At 43.7% G+C, this 22,678-nt stretch overlaps 1 protein-coding gene across 9 annotated transcripts in view; it reads left to right on the top strand.

Annotated features, from left to right (window-relative positions):
* Window positions 1-16,586, top strand: part of LOC147105285 (zinc finger protein 76-like) — a 78,465-nt gene extending 61,879 nt beyond the window's left edge. For 7 of the 9 annotated variants that reach the window (XM_086011482.1, XM_086011486.1, XM_086011485.1 and 4 more), the window contains 5 exons: window positions 1,297-1,533; window positions 4,368-4,519; window positions 9,128-9,292; window positions 11,458-11,592; window positions 15,989-16,586. In XM_086011482.1, coding sequence (XP_085867608.1) covers window positions 1,297-1,533; window positions 4,368-4,519; window positions 9,128-9,292; window positions 11,458-11,592; window positions 15,989-16,093 — 794 coding nt within the window. In that variant the 3' untranslated portion in view covers window positions 16,094-16,586. Of the gene's footprint in view, window positions 1-1,296; window positions 1,534-4,367; window positions 4,520-9,127; window positions 9,293-11,457; window positions 11,597-15,988 lie in introns of all 9 variants that reach the window. The other 2 variants (XM_086011488.1, XM_086011489.1) reach the window with 2 other exon arrangements.
* Window positions 16,587-22,678: the final 6,092 nt, after the last annotated feature.

The following is a 22,678-nucleotide window of genomic DNA, read 5'->3' as shown; positions in this document are numbered from 1 at the left end:
TATAAATGCAAGTCTTTTTTAAAGAGAGAATTTGAGGAATACAGTATTTATGTTTTGAGACATCAATGATACTTTCCACTAGTATAACTGTTGTTATGCCAGCATGGCTGAGAGCACAACAAAAAGTGTTAATGAGCATCTTTTTGTTTGTGTAACTGAACCTTTATTGTGCAATACAGGAAACTCTCGATTTACCGGCACCTAAATAACCGGGAATCTCTGTTAACCGGCAAAATTCAGGAGTAGGTTCAGGTAAGTTTTACTTCCTATTAGTGGCCGTTCCTGGATCTGTGGCCGGGGTTCCTGCACCTGTTGCTATGCAACAGGGACGCCTGGATCTGTGGCCGTGTATGGGGCTCTCGTACCTTTTTACTATACCTCTCTGTAATCCGGACTTTTTGATAAACCGGCAGCACGCCGGTCCCGTCGGTGCCGGATAAAAAAGAGTTTCCTGTATCTAGAAAATGTTGGTTGCCTTCTTGGGTTATAGATGTTCATAAACACATGGACATACCGTATAAAATTTGGTGTTGATTGACTAAACTCTTTTAAAATATGATGGTATTTTATCACAGTAGCGAGAGCAAATGTCCCTCCCATAAACATTACTCCAGTTTTGAGCAAGTACTGTTGTAGATTGTCAGGATTCTGCCAATTGAGACATACTCTGGCCTTCATTCTGATTCTGCTTTAGAATTGGACATAAATTGCTTGTGTTTGATAGTTGAAAGAGGTATTCATTGCCCAAAGTATTAGAAGTTGAGTTCAGTGCAGGCACCATCTGGTGGAGTACTAAGCTATACACTCCAGAAGACCCCAGGTTCAGAGCCCAGTGTGCGCTGAGTTGGCTAATCTCAGCTGAGGCACTAACATTGGGTCAGCAATTGTGGGGGGGGGGGCGAGGGGGGAGGTATGGAGAATCAGCCAGCGTTCTTGCTGCAAGGGGTACATATATGTGCACATATTTCAGCTCCGAGCACCTGTGGAACCACAACCCAGCAACAGTTGGGATCTCCAGGAGAGAAGGACAGGAAACCGGGGTGAAGAAAGGTGAGTCTAGTTTGGAGGGAATTAGCATTTGAACATGAAGCATTTTTTCTAAATTAGGATTGAGCTGCGTAGTTTATTTTTATTTGTCAACTTCAATGAGCTTGAGTGATTTATAAGCAATTTGACACATTGCAATCTGTAGCAAATAAAATGTTAATTGTTAAAAAGACGAGAAATAAAGGCTCTTGTGTTTTGATTGTGGTTGGAAAGTTTACATCTTGCCTGCCTGACTTTACTTACCCTCAGGAGAGAAGCCTTATGTTTGTACAGTACCAGGCTGCTTGAAACGTTTCACCGAATACTCCAGCCTGTATAAGCACCACGTGGTCCACACACATTCCAAGCCATATAACTGCAACCACTGTGGAAAGACGTACCGGCAGACTTCCACATTAGCTACGCACAAACGCACTGCCCATGGTGACATGGAAGCAACAGAGGAAAGTGAGCAGGCCTTGTTCGAACAGCAACAACACCAGCAAGGTAGGTCCCTGAAGTATAGTCAGTGCATTCTCTCTGGTAGTGTTTTTATGGCTCAAGAAATCTTCCCATGAAGAGTGATAACTACAACTGAAGTGGCCCATTAGCTCTAACGATGGAGCGTTTAAACACTTGGAGAATCACTGGACCGGTCTCAGTCTTTGCTCTAATGGACAATAAAAGAATCCACAGTTTTTGCAGTCACCTGTGACTCCTGTAGTTGGCCATGTAAAAGGACCTTCAATGTTATAAGTGTTGCACCTTGCCTGTCACATAACGCCCACTGTGAGTGGCCTGCAAGGTTAAAAATTGCTTTGCGTCTGCATGCAGTTGCAGGCTTGAGCCACCAGGTGGTACTGGAGACGAATTCCGCCCCCAGTACTAATGGAGTCCCGCAGGGATCTGTGTTAGGGCCACTGCTCTTCGAGCTATATTATCTAGATCACATGCAGTGACATGAAGATTTGTGCCAGTGTTAGGACCCTCAATGAGCAAAAGAGACTAGAACCTAAGGGGGAATGGGCCCGCATCTGGCGGATGTCATTTAATTAGATAAGTGTAGTGTCATGCATATGGGTAGAACTAATGCCAAGCAGGTATATACCATGCTGAGTAAGACTGTGGAGTAGGAAAGGCACCTAGGAGTTACAGTACATGAGTCTCTGAAGGTGCACGACCAGTGCCAAGAGGGTATTGTGAAGACAAATGGAGTACTAGGATGTATAGTGAGGACGATCTATTATAAAACTAAAATAACCAAGTGTCCTTGTACTGGACCCCGATTAATCCTAATCTGAGCTGAGTCCAGTTTTTGTCATCTCGCATGGTGGGTGATATAGAGGGCCTGGAAAATATTCAAACAAGGGCCATTAGAATAAGACCTGGTTTAATAACCCTTAGTTATCACAATAGGCTTAGAGAGCTGGGGCTTTTTACACTAGAAACAATTAGACTTCGTCGAGATTTAATTGAAGTATTTAAAATGTTGAAGGAACGAGACTGTGTCGGTGTGGACTGACTATTTGAATTAGACAGGTTAGGGAAAACAAGTGGTCATTCATGCGTATAAGTTATGTAAGCATAGAACTAGGTTAGATGTCAGGAGGTTTTTCTTTACGCAGAGGGTTATTGACACTTGGAATAAGTGGATTTGCTGCAACTCACAGAATCACAGAATCCCCACAGTGCAGATAGAGGTCATTTTGGCCCATCGAGCCTGCACCGACACATATCCCACCCTATCCCCGTAACCCCACTTATTTAATCCCCTAACACTAAGGGTCAATTTATCATAGCCAAATCAACCTAACCCGCACATCTTTGGACTGTGGGAGGAAACCGGAGCACCCGGAGGAAACCCACGCAGACACGGGGAGAATGTGCAAACTCCACACAGACAGTCGCCCGAGGCCGGATTTGAACCCGGGTCCCTGGCGCTGTGAGGCAAAAAGAAGCTAGACAAGATCCCTGCTGTGGCTAATATCACTGCATACAAAGGGTAGGTGGGGTATTGGGTCTGTACCTCATGGTCACTGTGGCTTCCTAAATTCGTTTTGATTGCTTTACGGAGTTAGAGAGGGATTTCCCAGATATTTTTCTTTGAATTGGCCTAGGGTTTTTAAAATCTTTCTTTACCTCTCCGAGGAGATTACATGGCTGCTGGTGGGAGTGAATACTGAGGGTCATGGTGCTTAGTTGCATCATTACTGTTTGGGACAGGCTTGCTGGGCAGCATTTTGTATGTCGATTAGGGTGACCGGGAGAGCATGGAGAGGTAAATGTGTCGACAGTGAGTGAAAGATCAAGTGACAGACAGAGATATAGTCATCAGGGTAGATTCAGATCATTGTGGGAAAGTGAGATTTGAGAGACAAAAGACAGTATGTGGAGGGAAGAGAGAGACACTCAAAGAAGTCATGGTGACAGAATGAGCAATTCGCAAAGATCAGATGAGGAAAGGATTCCATGAAAGCAATGCATTGGGAGACCTACTAGTGTCTGTAATGTATATTTATATTGCAGGCTATTGTATGCTGAAAATGGAGAGTGGTCTCAGGATCCTAAAAATATTGCACCAGTAGGTGGCTCTGTAACGGTAACGTTACGTGACTTATTAATTACAATGGGGCCAGACCTAAAGTTTGCTGAGAGCCCCTAACTAAAGACAAAGGAATCGCAACCATTAGCCTTAAATCTTAATAATAAATATACAAAGATATTATAGATCCCGGTGCCTCCATCTGCTGCTGCATAATTCCATACTTTCTGCCCCGCGGGCTGTGCCTGGCCACAGTCTCGGCTCCTGATGCAGCCACCCCTCGAGGTGGGTGTCGTATAAATGGAAGTTGACAAATGTTGCCAAGAGCGAGAGCGGATAATTGAAGTACACAAGTAGGACTCTGTCAAGATACAGCAGTTTAAATGAGCTAGTTTACTTTTATAATGTTCCTGTTTCATACGATTTTTCTTTTTGTCACTAAGTATTTTCTCTTTGTTGTGGGAAGATAATTGAAAATGAAGTCAAATTTACTTGCTAAGCTCATTGAGGACATTTCCCCCTCAACATTTTTCCTTCTTCTTCAGATCCTTCTTAGGATTATTATTTCGCTGACATGTACACCCACTTGGGTCAAACTCTGTCTAATTGACGTGATTGGAAATGGTACACTGAGATTCTGTGGTCAAATCTTGAATGAAAATCAACAAAATTAACATCTTGTAGCCACTAGTTTTAACTGTAGCTTTACATTTTCTGAATGTATATGCTCATGACGTGCTGTTTTTGTATTTGTGTTTAACCGGGTCTCTCTCATCCCATATATTTCATTCATTCTTAGCCACAGTTATTGAACCTGCATTGAAAAGGCCGCGCATCACGTACCTCTCGGGGGTTGACGGTGATGGTGGAATTCCTACCCAGGTTACCATGGTAACTCAAGATGGGCTGGGATCTCGGGTAGCACTTATATCACAGGATGGCACTCAGCAGGTATGAATAAAGCCCGGATGGTTGGGCTATATGGTGATTTATTCTCCTACCCCTAATATCAATTCAGTGTGTTTAAGATGCCGGGTGAAAAGTGAATACAAAATAAACATTCCTTTAAAGTTTTTTTTTTTTACAAACTTTCCTTCTCTAAGGTTTTGCCTATTTAGGGAGTATGTTTCCGCTAGTGCTGCCTGTCCTCTGATACCTTGCTCAGGTAGCCATCCATCATCTGTGAGCCCCAATGGTGAGCACTGACAGGCTGTTTGGTCAACGAAGGCATCACAACCAAATCTGATGCCAACACACTTGTACTTTCCACCAGGTGCCATTTAATAGCACTCAAGAGCAGGAAAGCTGGCTGATGTTTTGCTCCTTAATCCAGCAGTCTGAGACCAATTGTATCCCCAGCAGTTTCTCCAACTGATCTCACCAACTCAGCAAGGACTGGGGATCGACCCGGAGACCTGCTCTGTGTAGCTCAGTACCACAGCGGATAGTGGCTATACCCACTAAGCCATCTAAGGAGAAAAATAAACAGTTTTAAGGTTGCATGTTCACTGTTAGAAATCTGGAGGTGTGCTATTGCAAGTCTTCCAAAGATGCTCAATACTATTAGTAGCAGAACTGTGCATAGGGTTGTAAAATCATTATTGAAATACAGGTAGACTATCCTTTATCCGAACTTCCGAAAACCTCTCAAAACTGAAAGTTTTTTCGTTCAACGTAAGTCGTGCGCACGACATGACCAGAGTGGCGCACGACTTACGCTGAGCAGGGCAGAGGGTCACAGAGTTCCCTCCTGGGTAGGAGATTGCAGGCCGAGCCGGGCAGTGTGAAGGAGATACCGGGAGAGTGAACCCAACAATACAGCGGACCGTCCGATAGCTGCAGCGGACCGTCTGATATTCTTCCCCCCCCCCCCCCCCCCCCGACCCGAACCGCGGCCCATCCGATATTCTTTTCACCACCCCCCCCCCCCCCGACCTGAACCGCGGCCCGTCCGATATTCTTTTCTCCCCCCCCCCCCACCCACCCGACCCGACCCCCGACCTGATTTGCGGGCCAGTTTAGTAGGAGTCAGCCGATATCCGGCTTTCCAGAGAAGCAGGAAGGGGAATGAGACACGGAACAGTCGCAAGAAGTAGCCTGAACTTTTAAAATTTATATTAAATACAAATTTCCCAGTCTTATAATAATACCTTCTGAAATCCGAAAACCGAAACTCAGCCGGTCCCAAGGCTTTCGGATAAGGGATAGTGTACCTGTATCAGGCAAATTGATTTTAAAATACCTACTTTTTTGGGGGGAGGTACAAAATAGACATTGTATTATGCCGCTATAGTTAAACCCTTCTTTCACAAAGAATCATTGAAAATTACGGCACAGAAGGAGGCCATTCGGCCCGTCGTGTCCATGCCAGCCAAAAAAGAGCTCTCCAGCCTAATCCCACTTTCCAGCTCTTGGTCTGTAGCCTTGTAGGTTACAGCACTTCAAGTGTATATCCAAGTACTTTCATAGAAACATAGAAGATAGGAGCAGGAGTAGGCCATTCGGCCCCTCGAGCCTGCTCCGCCATTGAATGCGATCATGGCTGATCATCCAAATTCAGTACCTGGTCCCTGCTTTCTCCCCATACCCCTTGATCCCTTTTGCCTTAAGAAATATATCCAGCTCCTTCTTGAATATATTTAATGAATTGGCCTCTACTGCCTTCTGTGGTAGAGAATTCCACAGGTTCACTACTCTCTGGGTGAAGAAATTCCTCCTCATCTCAGTCCTAAATGGCCTACCCCTTATCCTTAGACTGTGACCCCTGGTTCTGGACTCCCCGACCATCGGGAACATCCTTTCTGCATCTAGTCTGTCCAGTCCTGTCAGAATTTTATAATTTTCAATGAGATCTCCTCTCATTCTTCTAAACTCCAGCGAGTACAAGCCCAATCGACCCAATCTCTCCTCATACGTCATTCCTGCCATCCCAGGTATCAGCCTAGTGAATCTTCGCTGAACTCCCTCCATGGCAAGAACATCCTTCCTCAGATAAGGCGACCAAAATTGCACACAACACTCAAGATGTGGTCTCACCAAGGCCCTGTACAACTGGAGCAAGACATCCTTGTTCCTGTACTCAAACCCTCTCGCTACGAAGGCCAACATACCATTTGCCTTCTTAACCGCCTGCTGCACCTGCATGCTTACCTTCAGCGACTGGTGCACAAGGACACCCAGGTCTCGTTGCACTTCCCCTTCTCCTAATCTGTTGCCATTCAGATAATCTGCCTTCCTGTTTTTGACACCAAAGTGGATAACCTCACATTTATCCACGTTGTATTGCATCTGCCATGCTTCTGCCCAATCACCCAACCTGTCCAAATCATCCTGGAGTTTCTCGGCATCCTCCTCACAGCACACACGCCCACCCAGCTTTGTGTCGTCTGCAAATTTGGAGATATTATATCTAGTTCCCTTGTCTAGATCATTAATATATATTGTGAATAGCTGGGGTCCAAGGACCGATCCCTGTGGTACCCCACTAGTCACTGCCTGCCACTCGGAAAAAGACCCGTTTATTCCAACTCTTTGCTCTCTGTCTGCCAACCAGTTCTCTATCCAAGTCAATACCTTGCCCCCAATCCCATGTGCCTTAACTTTATACGCTAATCTCTTATCGAAAGCCTTCTGAAAGTCCAAATACACCACATCCACTGGTTCTCCCTTATCTATTTTACCAGTTACATCCTCAAAAAATTCCAGTAGATTAGTCAAGCACGATTTACCTTTTGTAAATCCATGTTGACTTTGTCCGATCCTGTCACTGTTTTCGAAGTGCTCTGCTATTACATCTTTTATAATGGACTCTAGCATTTTCCCCACTACCGATGTCAGGCTTACCGGTCTGTAATTCCCCGTTTTCTCTCTACCACCTTTTTTGAACAGTGGGGTAACATTAGCTACCCTCCAATCCATGGGTACTGTTCCAGATTCCATCGAATGTTGGAAGATGATCAGCAATGCATCTACTATTTCTAGGGCCACTTCCTTAAGTACCCTAGGATGTAAATTATCAGGCCCTGGGGATTTATCGGCCTTTAATCCCATCAATTTCCCTAACACCATTTCCCTACAAATACTGATTTCTTTCAGTTCCTCCCTTTCATCAGACCCTATGTTCCCCGACATCTCTGGGAGGTTATTTGTCTGCCATTTCTTTGTTCCCCAATATAAATTCCCCTGATTCTGACTGCAAGGGACCTACGCTTGACTTCACCAATCTTCTTCTCTTCACATATCTATAAAAGCTTTTACAGTCAGTTTTTATGTTCCCTGCAAGCTTACTCTCATATTCTATTTTCCCCTTCTTAATTAATCCCTTTGTCCTCCTTTGTTGAATCCTAAACTGCTCCCAATCCTCAGGTTTACTGCTTTTTCTGGCCAATTTATATGTCCTCTCCTTGGATCTTATGCTATCCCTAATTTCCCTTGTTACCCACGGTTGAGTCACCTTTTTTGTTTTATTTTTATGCCAAACTGGGATGAACAAATTCTGTAGTTCATCCATGCGGTCTTTGAATGTTTGCCATTGCCTATCCACCGTCAACCATTTGAGTGACATTCCCCAATCAATCCTACCCAACTCGCGCCTCAGACCATCGTAGTTTCCTTTATTTAAATCCAGGACCCTAGTCTCTGAGTCAACTACTTCATTCTCCATCTTAATGAAGAATTCGATCATCATATGATCACTCCGACCCAAGGGGCCTCGTACAACAAGATTGCTAATTAATCCTTTCTCGTTACATAATACCCAGTCTAAGATGGCCTGATCTCTAGTTGGTTCCTTGACATATTGGTCCAGGAAACCATCTCGTAAACAGTCCAGGAATTCCTCCTGCACAGTATTGTTACTAATTTGGTTAGCCCAATCTATATGTAGATTAAAGTCACCCATGATGATTGCTGTGCCCTTATTGCACGCTTCTCTAATTTCCCTTTTAATGCCATCCCCAACCTCCGCATTACTGTTTGGAAGTCTATATACCACTCCCACTAACGTTTTCTGCCCCTTGGTATTTCTCAGTTCTACCCATACAGATTCCACATCATCAGAGCTAATATCCTTCCTTACAATTGTGTTAATCCCTTTAACCAGCAATGCTACCCCACCTCCCTTTCCTTTTTGCCTATCTTTCCTGAATATTGAATACCCCTGGATGTTGAATTTCCAGCCTTGGCCACCCTGGAGCCATGTTTCCGTAATCCCAATCAAATCATATTCGTTTACCTCTATTTGCGCAGCTAATTCATCCCTTATTACGAATGCTCCTCACATTAAGACACAAAGCCTTCAGGCTTGTTTTTTTAATGCTCTTAGACCTTTCAGGCAATGAGTTCCAGACCCCCACCAACCCTCTGGGTGAAAAAGCTTCTCCTCAACTCCCCTCTAAACCTCCAACCAATTACTTCAGTCAGCAACTTGATAACTGATTAACCATTAACACTACTGGGTAGAGCCAGTATGGAAATGTTTTTGTCAGTTCAAAATGTTTATTATCATTTAGCAGTAACCAATCCTGGATGTTCCTAAAAGAATAATGTTGTTAATTGCAGGTTAGTCTATCGCATGAAGACTTGCAGGCTCTGGGAACAGCTATCACCATGGTAACGCAGGATGGTACTACAATTGCTGTACCCACACACGAGGGTGACCTCACAGGGTCACCGGGTGCGCATACAGTTACCATGGTGACGGCAGATGGTACAGAAGCACAGCAGGTATGTCATGGCTTGCGTCATTGCTATCGTTAATTGAGAATGCAGATAATCAAAAATGTTCCAAATATGTATTGTAATTAATTGCTAATCCTTCTAATCAATTTTATCTTTTAAAAAAATCTTTTGAATTAACTTTTTAATGAGGCAGCAGAAGGGAAGAGCACTAAGCGTTAAAAAAAGCTTAAGGAAAGCAGTATGAAAAGAGTGAATGTCACTAACATCGATCTTAGTAAGAGCTTAACTTTCCAGAATCAAAAGAAATTGGCCCAGAAATTAGGGTCGGGGGCTTCCCGCGGGTGTAAGCCACCGACCTGCACTTACCTTGCGCGCCGGCCGTTGAGCTGTGGGCCCCCGTGGAATTCCGATCCTGGGCCTGCTCCAGCTGCCGGTGCGCAGTGCTTGCGTATCCCAGGGGCGCAGTTAGTTCGATGCGTCCCCTGGGATCACGTGGGCCATGGGGAGCCAATCGGAGCAGGGAATGCCCATTCATAAGTCAAAACTTATAAATACTACGGGCCCCAAAACATCACTAAATCTTCAAATAATTTTTTTTTTAAATCACATTTTTTAAATAAACTATAAATTACATGAAGTAACTATTTTAAACAACAATTTAAATTTTTGAAAAAAATAATTTTATTTTCTAACGGGGCTAAAAATAAACTTACCTTGCTTTAAAGTATTTAAAAATAATAAACTTGTGGAAAAAATGTTTTAATTTTAATTAATTCACCACTTACCTTGTAAAAAGCAGACCTTACGCCTGCTTTTTAAATGTGTAATTTCTGGAGACTTACCCTCCCGGGAAAACCTGCAAAAAAAAAGTAAGTTCGATGCGCACGCGCAGCCTCTCCTGCACACGCATTCGAACTCTGAACCCCTTCGTTCAGGGGAACGGAAGTGCCGGTTTCCTGCGCATGCGCAGTGCATGCAGGAAACCAGCACTTCCATTGGGCCTACGGGTGAGTACCCCGTGCGTACTCACCCGTTGAGACCCGAAGTTCTGGGCCAATATTATTGTTAAGTATTTAACAATCACAGAATCACAGAAACCCCACAGTGCAGATAGAGGCCATTTCAGCCCATCGAGCCTGCACCGACACATATCCCACCCGATCCCCGTAACCCCTACACCAACACATATCCCACCCTATCCCCGTAACCCCACGTATTTAATCCCCCTAACACTAAGGGTCAATTTATCATAGCCAATCAACCTAACCGGCACATCTTTGGACTGTGGGAGGAAACCGGAGCACCCGGAGTAAACCCACGCAAACGCGGGGAGAATGTGCAAACTCCACACAGACAGTCGCCCGAGGCTGGATTCGAACCCGGGTCCCTGGTGCTGTGAGGCAACAGTGCCAACCACTATGCCACCGTGCTGCAGGCTGTATTTCAGATTTTCTAAAGTGTGATTTGACTTACTTGATGTCCAATATGGTGCATGAATAGGGAATGATGGGTTGGTGAAAAAGAACTCTGCCCATTCACTTCAGGGAATTGGGTTTGATTCCACCTCCGGCTATTGAGATGAAAGACTACACTCACTGCCAACTGTAAGAATCCTTCCAATGAGTCTAGGATATCTTAACCCAGTCTTTAGTTCATAGCTCAAAAGTGACCCCAGTTCAGTGGTAAATTGGCAGTTTTACTCAAATTATAGGATGCCTTGCATGGGATGCAAAATGGAAGATCCACACTGTTGAGGCTGTGTAGTGGGAGCTTTACTTTGCATCTAACATAGGAACAGCAGTAGGCCATTCTGATGTGCGCACCCAGTCCTGTCTCTAGCAGGTGGGTTTCAGCTGTGTCAACTTGGAGGGGTCGGACAGCGTAGCTGAATTGAGGGGGTGCCTTTCTTGTACTGCTCAAATACATCTCCTATTGGGTCCTGATGGCCTTCATGGAGATGCTCATGGGCTGGAACCCCGCAACCAAAAAAGGTTGTGTAATTGGGGGTGGGGGGAAATGGGGGCAACTAGGACAATGTCACTAGCCAAAACAACACATTCCTTTAGTACGTGTTGGCTTATTTTCTAAAAGATTTTTTAATTCTGTATGCACAACTTGTTTCTATAAAATGGAATGAAACTAATGGATTGATGAAGTTTATACAGTGGACAGGCTTTACTTGCCTTCATTTGTGAACCTTTTTTTGCCAGGTTGCTATAGTGACATCAGATGGGATGGTAACTGGGGACTCGGCTTTAGCAGCTCTTCATGCAGCGGAAGTGGTGCAGCACCATCAGCAAGTAGCATTAGTAGCAACTGCGAATGGTACACAGATAGCAGTACAGGTGGGTAAGTGTGATGCTTCAAAATGGATAATGTTTCTGTATCCAAGACTGCAAGACCATGTGTGAAAAACAGCACAGACATCATAAACCATAAAACAATTGAAGTCTATTTCTTCCAGTGAATCCACTCTGAGACCAGGTATGATTAGCACTGCCATGGTATCTCCCTAACTTTCTTTTAATCTCCTGATGGAGATGAACAACTACAGGTGAAAGCTCCAAGAAAAGGTCAAGGTTGTTCCTTGACCCCAAGGGAATTTGAACAACAAAACAAACAAACCTCAGCCTAATAGTCCACAGAGGACATCTCCATGGTTGCAGCAGGACTGGGGCCATCGTCTTCTGCAGAGTTAACATAATTTTGAAGAACAGAATAAATCAAACTACGACATGGGAATGCAATTTATGGGAATATTAACATGCTACATGGGAATTTGTTAATTTTACCATAAATTGAAATTCGGGTTGGAGGCTTCCCGCGGGTGCAAGCCCCCGACCTGCACTTACCTAGCGTGCCGGCCGTTGAGCTGTGGACCTGTGTGGGATTCCGATCCTGGGCCTCCAACTGCCGGCGCGCAGTGCTTGCGTATCCCAGGGGCGCAGTTAGTTCGATGCGTCCCCTGGGATCACGTGGGCCATGGAGAGCCAATGGTAGCAGGGAATGCTTCATTCATAAGTTTGACAGGCAGAGCTGTCAAAACTATAAACCATAAGCCCCAAAACATGACTAAAACTTCAAATAATTTTTTTTTAATCACATTTTTAAAATAACTAAATTACATAAAATAACTATTTTAAACAATAATTTAAATTTTTGAAAAAATTAATTACATTTTCTAACAGGGCTAAAAATAAACTTACCTTTAAGGTATTTAAAAATAATAAACCTGTGGGAAAAAATGTTTTAATTTTAATTAATTCACCACTTACCTTGTTAAATGCAGGCCTTGCGCCTGCTTTTTACATGTGTAACTCCTGGAGACTTACCCTCCCGGAGAAACCTGCAAAAAAAAAAAAAACGTACGTTCCATGCGTATGCGCTGCCTCTCCGGCATACATGTTTGACCTCTGAACCCCTTCCTTTAATGGATCGGAAATTCCGGTTTCCCGCGCATGCGCAGTGCATGCACGAAACCGGCACTTCCATTGGTACTCCGTGCGTACTCACCCGCGGAGACCCGAATTTCTGGGCCACACTGCTGAGACACAGTTACACAACAGAAAGTAAAAACAAACTGATCGTCCTCTTTCACATCTACTGTATTTGTTTAGTGTACTGAATGTCTGACTCTGGTTAAGGTTTGGGAATCAGACTCTATTCATGATGTTAGTGGTAGTAAGCCAGGTTTTTGGGGGCAATTTCATTAGCAAATGACATTCTATGTGACTGTGACGGTGGTAAACTACCCCTCCTCATCCTTGACCTATCTGCAGCCTTCGACCCAGTTGACCACAACTTCCTCCTCCAATGCCTTTCCTCTCATCCAGCTGGGTGGAACTGCCCTTGCCCGGTTCCATTCTTATCTATCGAATCATAGCCAGAGAATCACCTGCAATGACTTTTCTTCCCACTCCTGCACCATTATCTCTCAAGTCCCCCAAGGATCTATCCAAGGCCCCTTCTATTTCTCAACTACATGCTGCCCCTCGGCGACATCGTCCGAAAACACAATGTCAGGTTCCACATGTACGCTGACGACGCTCAGTTTTATCTCATCACCACCACCTCTCTTGACCCCTCCACTGTCTCTGATTTGTCAGACTGACATCCAGTATTGGATAAGCTGAAATTTCCTCCAACTAAATATTGGGAAGACTGAAGCCATTGTCTTTGGTCCCCTCCACAAACTCCATTCACTGGCCACCATTTCCATCCCTGGCAACTGTCTGTAGCTGAGCCAGACCGTTTGCAACCTTGGTGTTGTGTTTGACCCCCAAGATGAGCTTCTGACCACATCCGCTCCATCACCAAGACTGCCTACTTCCACCTCCGTAACATCACCTGACACTGAACCTGCCTCAGCTCATCTGCTGCTGAAACCCTCATCCATGCCTTTGTTACCTCTCGACTTGACTATTCCAATGCTTTCCACCCTACATAAACTTGTGCTCATCCAGAATTCTGCCGTGTCAACTCTCACCAAGTCCCGTTCACCCATCACTGACCTACACTGGCTCCTGGTCCAACAGCGCCTCCATTTTCAAATCCCTCTGTGGCCTCGCCCCTCCCTATCTCTGTAACCTCCTCCAGCTCTAACAAGCCTTTGAGATGTCTGCACTCCGCCAATTCTGGCATGTTGGGCGTCCCTGATTTTAATCGTGCGGCTATACTTTCAGCTGCCTTGGCCTTAAGCTCTGGAATTCCCTCCCTAAACCCCTCTACCTCTCTGTGGAAGATGAACTGAACCCAAGTATTATTTGATCCTAGAATTATTCCTACAAAAAGAATGACATTTGCAGAAGCGTTCACAGATCACACTTTGACCTTTCCTGTAGACCAAGTACTTTTTCTGCTCTTTTTCCTTCCTGATCTGCTTGTGCACATGAAGGTGGAAATGTCCCAAGCGAAATATAAAACAAGTTTTAATATATTTTGATCCAGGGTTGTATATAGACAGAAAAAATCATCAAGGAAGTAGAGCGAATAAGTTTGTACAGATGAAGTAAATTGCGTGCAATACTTTGAATTTGTTTTGCACTCTTTTGTTTGTTGTTTACCTTTTCTCTCCATGTGTCTGTCCCTTGACTGGGATTGAGCTTTTCTCTTGGTGCTGTCATGTTGTTTCTTCTGTTACTGTTACTTCACTTGCTGCTCTTTTCTATCTGCTGCTGTTTCTTCAGCTTCTTTATATTTCTTTGTCATGTGCTCTCCAGACCCATTCTGGTACTTACTGTGGCGGACGATGAGGTGGGTTTACAACGGCTGGAAGTGGGAGCAGTAATTATCATGACCTCAGTTTTGAAAAGAAGGTAGCACAGAACTATAAAGATCAGCAAGGTTTGGTATGACCTTACCGATAATCACCGCTCCCATTAAATGTGGAAATCCTGATAGATCTGGGATTGTCGTCTCTTTTCTAGTGATTAGTTGCAAAGTGGTTCGTCTTGAAACATGTGCAAAAACAGTGCGTCATTCTGGGACGTGTATCCCTGTTACTTCACTTCCTGCTTATTACATTTTTGGCCTGGCAAGTTAAAGTGACATAAACGACTTTGTTGAATTTTTCTTACTTGCAGTGAATCCCTTATTACACCAGGGCTGCCAATCTTGTGTATCTATAATGTATAACTCAAAATACATGTAAATGAGAACATTTATTTTAATGAATATGAAAGCATGGCATATGAAAGGTTGCCTTTAATTCTTGAGTTTCCTGTTTTAATTTTTTTTAAGCGTTCTTCAATCTATCAAAAAATAAATGTACAGCAGCTGGTTGAGATGATGTGCTGTTACATTAGTATATTTAACAATGGAATTGAAAATACTTGAACAGCTTGTTCATAGACCAAAGTATACATTCCAACTAGGGTAAAGGGGAGTTTAATGCAATCCACCCATGGTATCTATCTCGATTTATGTGTGGGAAACAGTCGCTGGGACCAATATGTTCCTTAACTCCCAAGGAAGGTGACCGTATAGGTGGTGAACTGCCTTCTGATTATCGATAACCACACAGACTTCACTGACTGCTATGTGAAGAATTTGGACAAGCTAATTTGAACACATTGGTTGATTCTACAGTAACTAAAGTAAATATTGTCACAGGCAGGTGGAGGGTATACGTTTTCTCTGGGATAATGGTAACCCTGTTCAGAAAAGATTGCTGCCTTCTGCTGCGGGCAAGTTTCCTGAATGATAGCCAAACCGAAAGGGAGGGTTGATTGATCAGATTGATCGGAGCAGGTGAACATTTTAGAAAGCTACATACAGCTGTCAAAGCTATTGCATAACATTGAATCCAGTAGTTTCAGTCATAACAGCAATTAGGTACACGGTCATTATTTTTCATCTCTAAAATAAATTAATTTTAGAGCCAGGAAGATGATCTGGTACCATAATAGTGGATAGCATAACACTTGCGTATTGCTTAATCATATCCGCAGGACGTCACAAAGTGCTTCACATCTCATGAATCACTTTTGAAGTGCAGTCATTGTCGTTCGTGCACAGCAAGGTCTCGCAAACAGTAAATGAGATCAGTGGCCAGTTAGTTGAGGGAAGAACATTTGGTCAGGACCGATTGACACAGTAGTGGCATTAAGCCTCTCTCATAAAATAACTTGTACAGTTTAGAAAGATTAACCACGAGTGTATTGTTTAAATCACCAGAAACCCAGTGCCTCACCACAGCTGCTGATTTTGTGACCCCCCTCTTTTTATTATTTGTCTCTTTAGTTGGAGGAACAGCAGACGTTGGAGGAAGCTATTGGCATGGCAACAGCTGCAATTCAGCATGAAGGAATGACACAGGATACAATTCTGATAGATAATGGCCAATGAAAATGGGGACCAGGAAACAAGTGCCACATGCAGGAATGAATGAACTGTGGTTTGCTACCTAGTACTGTCCAATAAAATCCTGGGAACCAAACATAAACTACTCACAGACTAAATCAGTCTATTCTCAGGACTAATAATTTACTGTGTGTATGTTGATCTCAACTCAGGTGATTTTACACAATATGGTAAGGATTTTATGATCAGAAGGAGTTTTGGAGCTGCTGTGTTGATCGACTTGTGGATTTACTTGTACAGTATAAGATATAGTTTTATTGAAATTTCCATAGTTTTGCTTTTTATTGAAGATGAACTGTTTACTGAAACTGGTGTAGGGTTGGTTTCTGTACAGAGTTGGAACAAGCATCAGGCTGGGTATTTTAATGGCAATCAGTGACAAGTTTTCAGAATCTGTGCGCTGCATTTTGAAGTCCAGGACTTGATGCCATATGAACCTGTATATGTATATATATGAAAATAAATTTTGAAAACTGTGCTTAGTTGTTGACCTTTGTGACAATTTCCGAGTTGCCTTTTAACAATGTGTTATGCAGCATTTGGCGATTTGTTGTCGGGAGAAGGGCTTTGTGAGGGTTAATGTTGGCTCTGATCAGACATCCATTACTACGCCCTCTTAAGAATCAAGGCCAAATTCTCCTGCCTGCGGTAATGTCACTGCTCATACCAGTATGCTAATTCTGGCAGTAAAATCTTGCTTTTGGTGTAATTAAAAGTTTGCAATCTTTGTATTGAATTAAATGCAGCCATACTGGATTGCCACAGAATCAGGGAACTAACAATTAAACCACCAAGTGACGGTGGACCTGGCTGAGGTAAGTCAAGCTTCCATTTCCCATAATTGTTCTGCACACTTAAAATGTGTAGGGGTGTTAATCTCGCATGTTGTTAGACCAATACTGAGTCCCAAATCTTCCATCTGTATCCATACAAAGCTATGGTTTATAGATCTGTAGGAACTTGTTAACATAGATGAATAACAAAGGAGTTTCTGTTTTTTTGAAACTATGAATGAAAACTACAAGAAGTTATGTTAGAGCCAAAGGGGCAATAACCAATATGGCACAAATGGACATTCCAAGCTATCCAACTGTTTCTGTGAAATATCTGACACAAAGCAAGTGACCATCTACATATATTCAGTGAGGGAATGAATTCCAGAAGGAAAAGACATAGCATCTGTATTGGAACATTCTAGAAAATGAAAGTGCAGGACGCAGGGCCATCTCAGTTTGTTTATTTTACATTTTGATTTAATTTGAAATCAAAAAAAGAAGGCACATGCCAACGCCTGTTCTTCCTTAGGAGACTGAAGAAATTTGGAATGGCCCCCCCAGATTCTCACCAACTTCTACCGGTGCACCATCGAGAGTATCCTGTCTGGCTGCATCACTACCTGGTATGGCAACTGCACCGCCACAGACCGCAAGGCTCTACAGATGGTGGTGAAAGCTGCACAACATACTATAGGAATTAAACTACCTGCTGTCCAGGATATCTACACCGAGAGGTGCCGGGAGAAGGCCCTGAGAATCATTAAAGACGCGAGCCACCCCAGCCACAACCTCTTCGCCCTGCTCCCGTCCGGTAAGAGATACCGAAGCATACGGTCTCGTACCAGCAGGTTTCGAAACAGCTTCTACCCCCAGGCCATAAGACTCATGAACGTATAATTTATTATTATTTATTACTGTTGTTTTATTATTACTGTATTTCTATTAGTATTTTATCATTGTTATGCCATATTTATTCCAATGTTGGGAGGACTCGTAAAAATCAACATTTCATTGTGCAGTACACACGTCTACTGCATATATGACAAATAAAAATTGAATTGAATTGAAAACAATCATAACCAATTTTTCAGCATCAAGCAGAAAGTTTCTGGATAAGCCTTCAACAAAAAAATACATTCTTGATATTTTTTCATAGCCAGAAATAAATATTAGAAGCCAATATATAGTTACTAGTTATCATTGTTGTACTTGTTAACGGTTTTGCTTGTTACACACATTGAGGAGCGTGAACACAGTCAGCTGGATAAAGATACAATACATCAGCCGCAGTGTCATTATAAACTGACCAACCACCTGTCACATTGGCGATCACATGACATCAACGAGCTCTAACTGGTAACGAACGGCCTTGAGCTGTACAGGGGAGAATGGTAGGTTATGGACCAATGTAGTTATGAAACTGACAGAGAACCACCTCCTTTGCACAATGAGACACGGATGTAGCATCAAAATGGAGAGCTGCTGGCCTTGAGCCATTTTGGTGCCTCGAGCTGTGCGGAACTTTGTCTCCCAGTGTCTTGAGGCATAGGATGGGGAGAGATTGAGCAGACGACTGTGGCTGACAAATGACTTCATATTTTCCACGTGCAAGCAACTGAGATGTCGTTATCTTTTGTGAAGAGGGGCAGTGAAGGATCCTGCAAGTGCAGCTTTCTCTCTCAGGTTTTGTTTCTCATTGCCTACGTTGCACTACATGAATTCTGGCTGGCCTTTCCTAGTGCCACTAGTGTCTGCCTCCCCCACTTCTTCCCTCTTATTTTCATCCTCTGCTTTCTGAGACAAGATAAGGGCTCTTTTTAAGAGGCATGCACCATGGATAAGAATGTAAATCAATTAACTGTGAAGATACGAACATTTGATTTATGAGCATGTAACTTTAGACCATTGCATCATTTGCAAAGTTCACTTGTTTCAGGAAAAGACTGCTGTTTTGATTCTGAACTCTGCTGTTTACATATAAAGCTTTCTGCGGTGCAGACAAAGAGCACGAACATTATTACAGGTGCAGTAGTGTAGTGGTTATGGTACCACCAGAAGTCGTGAGTTCAAATCCTGCCATGGCAAGTTGTGAAGTCGAATTCAATAAATCCTGGTAATTTGTGGACTAGCACCAGAAAAATGGAAGCTCTTTGATTGTTGTAAAAAAAAACAACTGGTTCACTAATGTCCTTCCGGGAAGGGAACCGGCCACCTCTACCTGGCCTACATGTGACTTGAGTCCTACTCTACATTGACTTTTAATGTGGCTTAGTAAGTCATTCAGTTGTACAAACAATTGCTGTGAAGCAGAAGCCCCACTAGCACCTTCTCATTAGAAGGCCTTCTTAGAGCAAATAGGATTAGGCAATAAATGTGGTCTTCAAGTTTCACCCACATTTCAAGAACAAATTAAAAAGTCAAATAGTTGTTCATGTGCTGTACATTGGTACCCATTTGCATTAGTTTAAAGTACATTTGGTCAGTATTTTCAAACTGTTGGGTGACACAATATAATGAATAATATTAAAAACAGCTTGGCAGAATCAGTGGTGTTATCACCAAACTTATAGCCACCAACCCCCTCCAAAAACTTAATGAAAAGGAAATTCTGGCGAGTAACCCTTAATAGACTTGGGGGCGGGGGGGGGGGGTCTCAGAGTCTCCGGTCCTTCTGCCAGCCTTGTGCAGTCTTCTCCTTGACCGTCTCTTGATATTCATGGACTTTTTTTTTCTAACATTGTACCACATTCCTTAGCACCTCTTCCAGGCTGTGGGGTTTGAGGATTAATCATGCTCGAGGGATCTGCTTTTTTAGCATCTATTCCAAATTCAATTTGACCCCCGTGTATAGATCTTGGCTTCTTGAGTTATTCGGATAGGTGCCATTTTACTCAATGGTAAGCCATCATTCATACTCAATGGTAAGCCATCATTCATACCAAATGGTAAGATAAGAGGCCTAATTTCCCATTAATTATCTTGATTGAATTATACTGGTATTGGAAACACGCAGTTGTAGAGCCAAGGAAGCTCAATTTGCGTACAGTGAAAACAGTAAGGTTACTGAAACACTCTGGGTTAATGTATGTTAATTCAGCTCAGTAACATGACCCAGTCAATACCCTGAAAAAGTAATGTGCAAAATATAACAAGAAATCAGAAAAAAATATACACACTGTAACTCCATTTGCGACTTCTAAACCTACAGTGATGATACCTGCTCTTTATGGGCTTAGATTTATCAGAGATCACTTTTTAATTGATTTATTTTTCCATCCTTTTCTCCCTTTTGTGAAGGCAGTGACTCATGCCGGGAAGGTACGGTGGGTGTTTGGGTAACTCACCCAAATGACCATTCTATATGAGTGAGCCGAGACAGTGAATGTTGACAGCTTATTCTTTTCGACCATGGAAGGTATTACAGCTGAGCCAACCCTGTCCTCACTCAATGTCCACACATAGACACTTTGAGCAGGGGTCACAGGACGGCTAGCAGGGCAGGAACCCTGGTGGGTTTTAAACCCGCCACCCTCGCCCCAGCTCTCAGACACTGAAGCCATTTGTCCTGTCCCCACTACCATCTCAGTTGACATTTAGCTAACTTGCCTCTGACCAAGAGTTGAACTTGGGATCTTTCTAATCACTATAGCTAAGAGCTACATTGGGTGGTACATTTAACCAGTAGGCAATCGGGGGAGCCGTGATCCCATTAAAATACATTGGGGGCGATTTTGCCAGCCCTGGGGAGGTGGGTATGGAGGCGGGACTGCTGGGAAAATGACAGAATTTGGGGGCGGGTGCCCAACCCGCCTCCATGCCATCTTCCCAGGAGGCGGGTAGCCGTCCCACGCCGGGTCCCGTCTCCTTGGAGGCGGGAAGGGATTAAAGCCTATTAACTGCCTGTTAACAGGCAGTTAACAGACAGAAAATAGGATTATCCCCTTTTTGCCCTCAAGTGCGGACTTCCCAAAGGCTCCAAAACCCGCCAGGTCAGCGAGGCGAGTACTGGGTCTGCGGGGGTCGGGGAGGGGGGTGCAAAAGTGTGGTGTCAAGGTAAGTGATGGGTGCAAGAGTGGGGAGGTGAGTATCTGAGGTAAGTGCAAAGTGTTAGTAAAAGTGTACTTACCTTTGTTTCTTCCTGCAGGCTTCAGTCGGTGTGTATGCGGAGAGTCTCGGACCTCTGTGTTGGAGATGACAGATGGCCGTTGCATTCACAGATGCAACAACCATCTCCATTCTGTAAAAGAAAGAAAGTTGATGAGGTCTTGTATGCAAGACTTCATCAAACTGCAGAGAATGTCAGTGTTTGACAGCTTCACAGAGCTGTCAAACGATAACAATTCATCTGTCAAAACATTTTGACAGATGAAACGTCATACATTGACGTGTTCTGCAACCGGCTTCCCCTTAATTGGCCTGCTAAGCCCGCCCCAAGGTCAATCAAGGGAAAATGGCATGGGTTGGCCACAAATCGATGGAGGCGGGACATCGACCCGACAAGCAGCAGTCCCGCCTCCCAACGCGCCCCCAGTCACACAATCGCCCCCAATGTGTTTGAATTTTGTTCTTTGAGGGGCTCTTTCATGCAATTTATTGGAGTGACAATCTTTTAAATCAGCACAAGGTTGGAGTTGGGAAAATTTAAAATAGGTTTAGAGTCAATCCATGTAGTCGAATTACTGTCCATTTTTGTCACAGCCAACAATGCAAAGAAAATATATAAAGAAATGATGCCTTCCTCCATACTGCTGCCTTCAGTCCTCTAGGTGAGTGAAAATTGGACTTTAATTTGCACTTGGGATGTCACTAGACTCAAGATCCACCACCGGTGCACTGTGGCTGTAGTATGTATGATCCATAGGATGTACTGCAGCAACTCACCAGCACCTCCCCCTCCTCCGACCCATTACCACTGAGAAGGACAAGAGATACAATGTTGTGGGAACACTGTCACTTCCATTTGGATTAGAAAATTGCAAAGATGACCCCATTATTTAATACAGGAGGGAGGTAGAAACCAGGAAACTACAGACATGTTAGATTCCAGTAGATTCCTCGCAACTATCATCAGGGACAGAGTGACTTGAATATTTAAACAAGTATAAGCTGATCAGAGCGAGCATGGATTTGTGAGGTGTAGGTCATGTCTGACTAATCTAGTTGAATTTTCTGAGGAGGCCACAAACATGGTGGACAGGGGAGTGTCTATATGGACTTCCAGAGGCCTTGATAAGGCTCCGCACAAGAGATTATTAGCAAAAATGAAAGCACATGGAATTGAGGGTAACTTTATAACATGGGGTAATAATTGGTTGGGAGATAGGAGAGAGAGTAGGGATAAAAGGAATGCACTCTGATTGGTGGAATGTGACAAGTGGTGTTCCCCATGTGCCTTAGCATTTCACCATATATATCGAAGGAATATAGAGTTGTATATCTAAGTTTGCAGATGACACTAAGTTAGGAGGCACAGTAAGTTGTGTAGATGGGAGCAGGAAGCTCCAAAGGAACCAGATGTTTTTTTGAATGACTGGAAAAGCTTCTAATGGGATGTCTAGTTTGGTTATCCATTCGATGGTGTCCTGAGATGCCGAGTGGAGAAATGAGGTGCCTCCCGCAGCAGATCTCAGTGGGTAGGTTGATGTGATGTGCTCCATGGTCTGGGACTCACGGCCACAGTCGCACTTCGGGCCATCTCTCACCTTCCACTTGTGGAGCAGGTGGCCGCAGCGTCCATGTCCTGTGCGGGCTGGGTTGAGCGCTGCCCACTGTCTCCGAGGGAGGTCGGAGCCAG

This window comes from Somniosus microcephalus, chromosome 18 (genome assembly GCF_052327205.1).
Source record: "Somniosus microcephalus isolate GS21.2 chromosome 18, FLI_Smic_1.0, whole genome shotgun sequence".
In the NCBI taxonomy this organism is placed as follows: Eukaryota; Metazoa; Chordata; class Chondrichthyes; order Squaliformes; family Somniosidae; genus Somniosus; species Somniosus microcephalus.
This window is presented reverse-complemented; position numbering and strand designations above follow the sequence as displayed.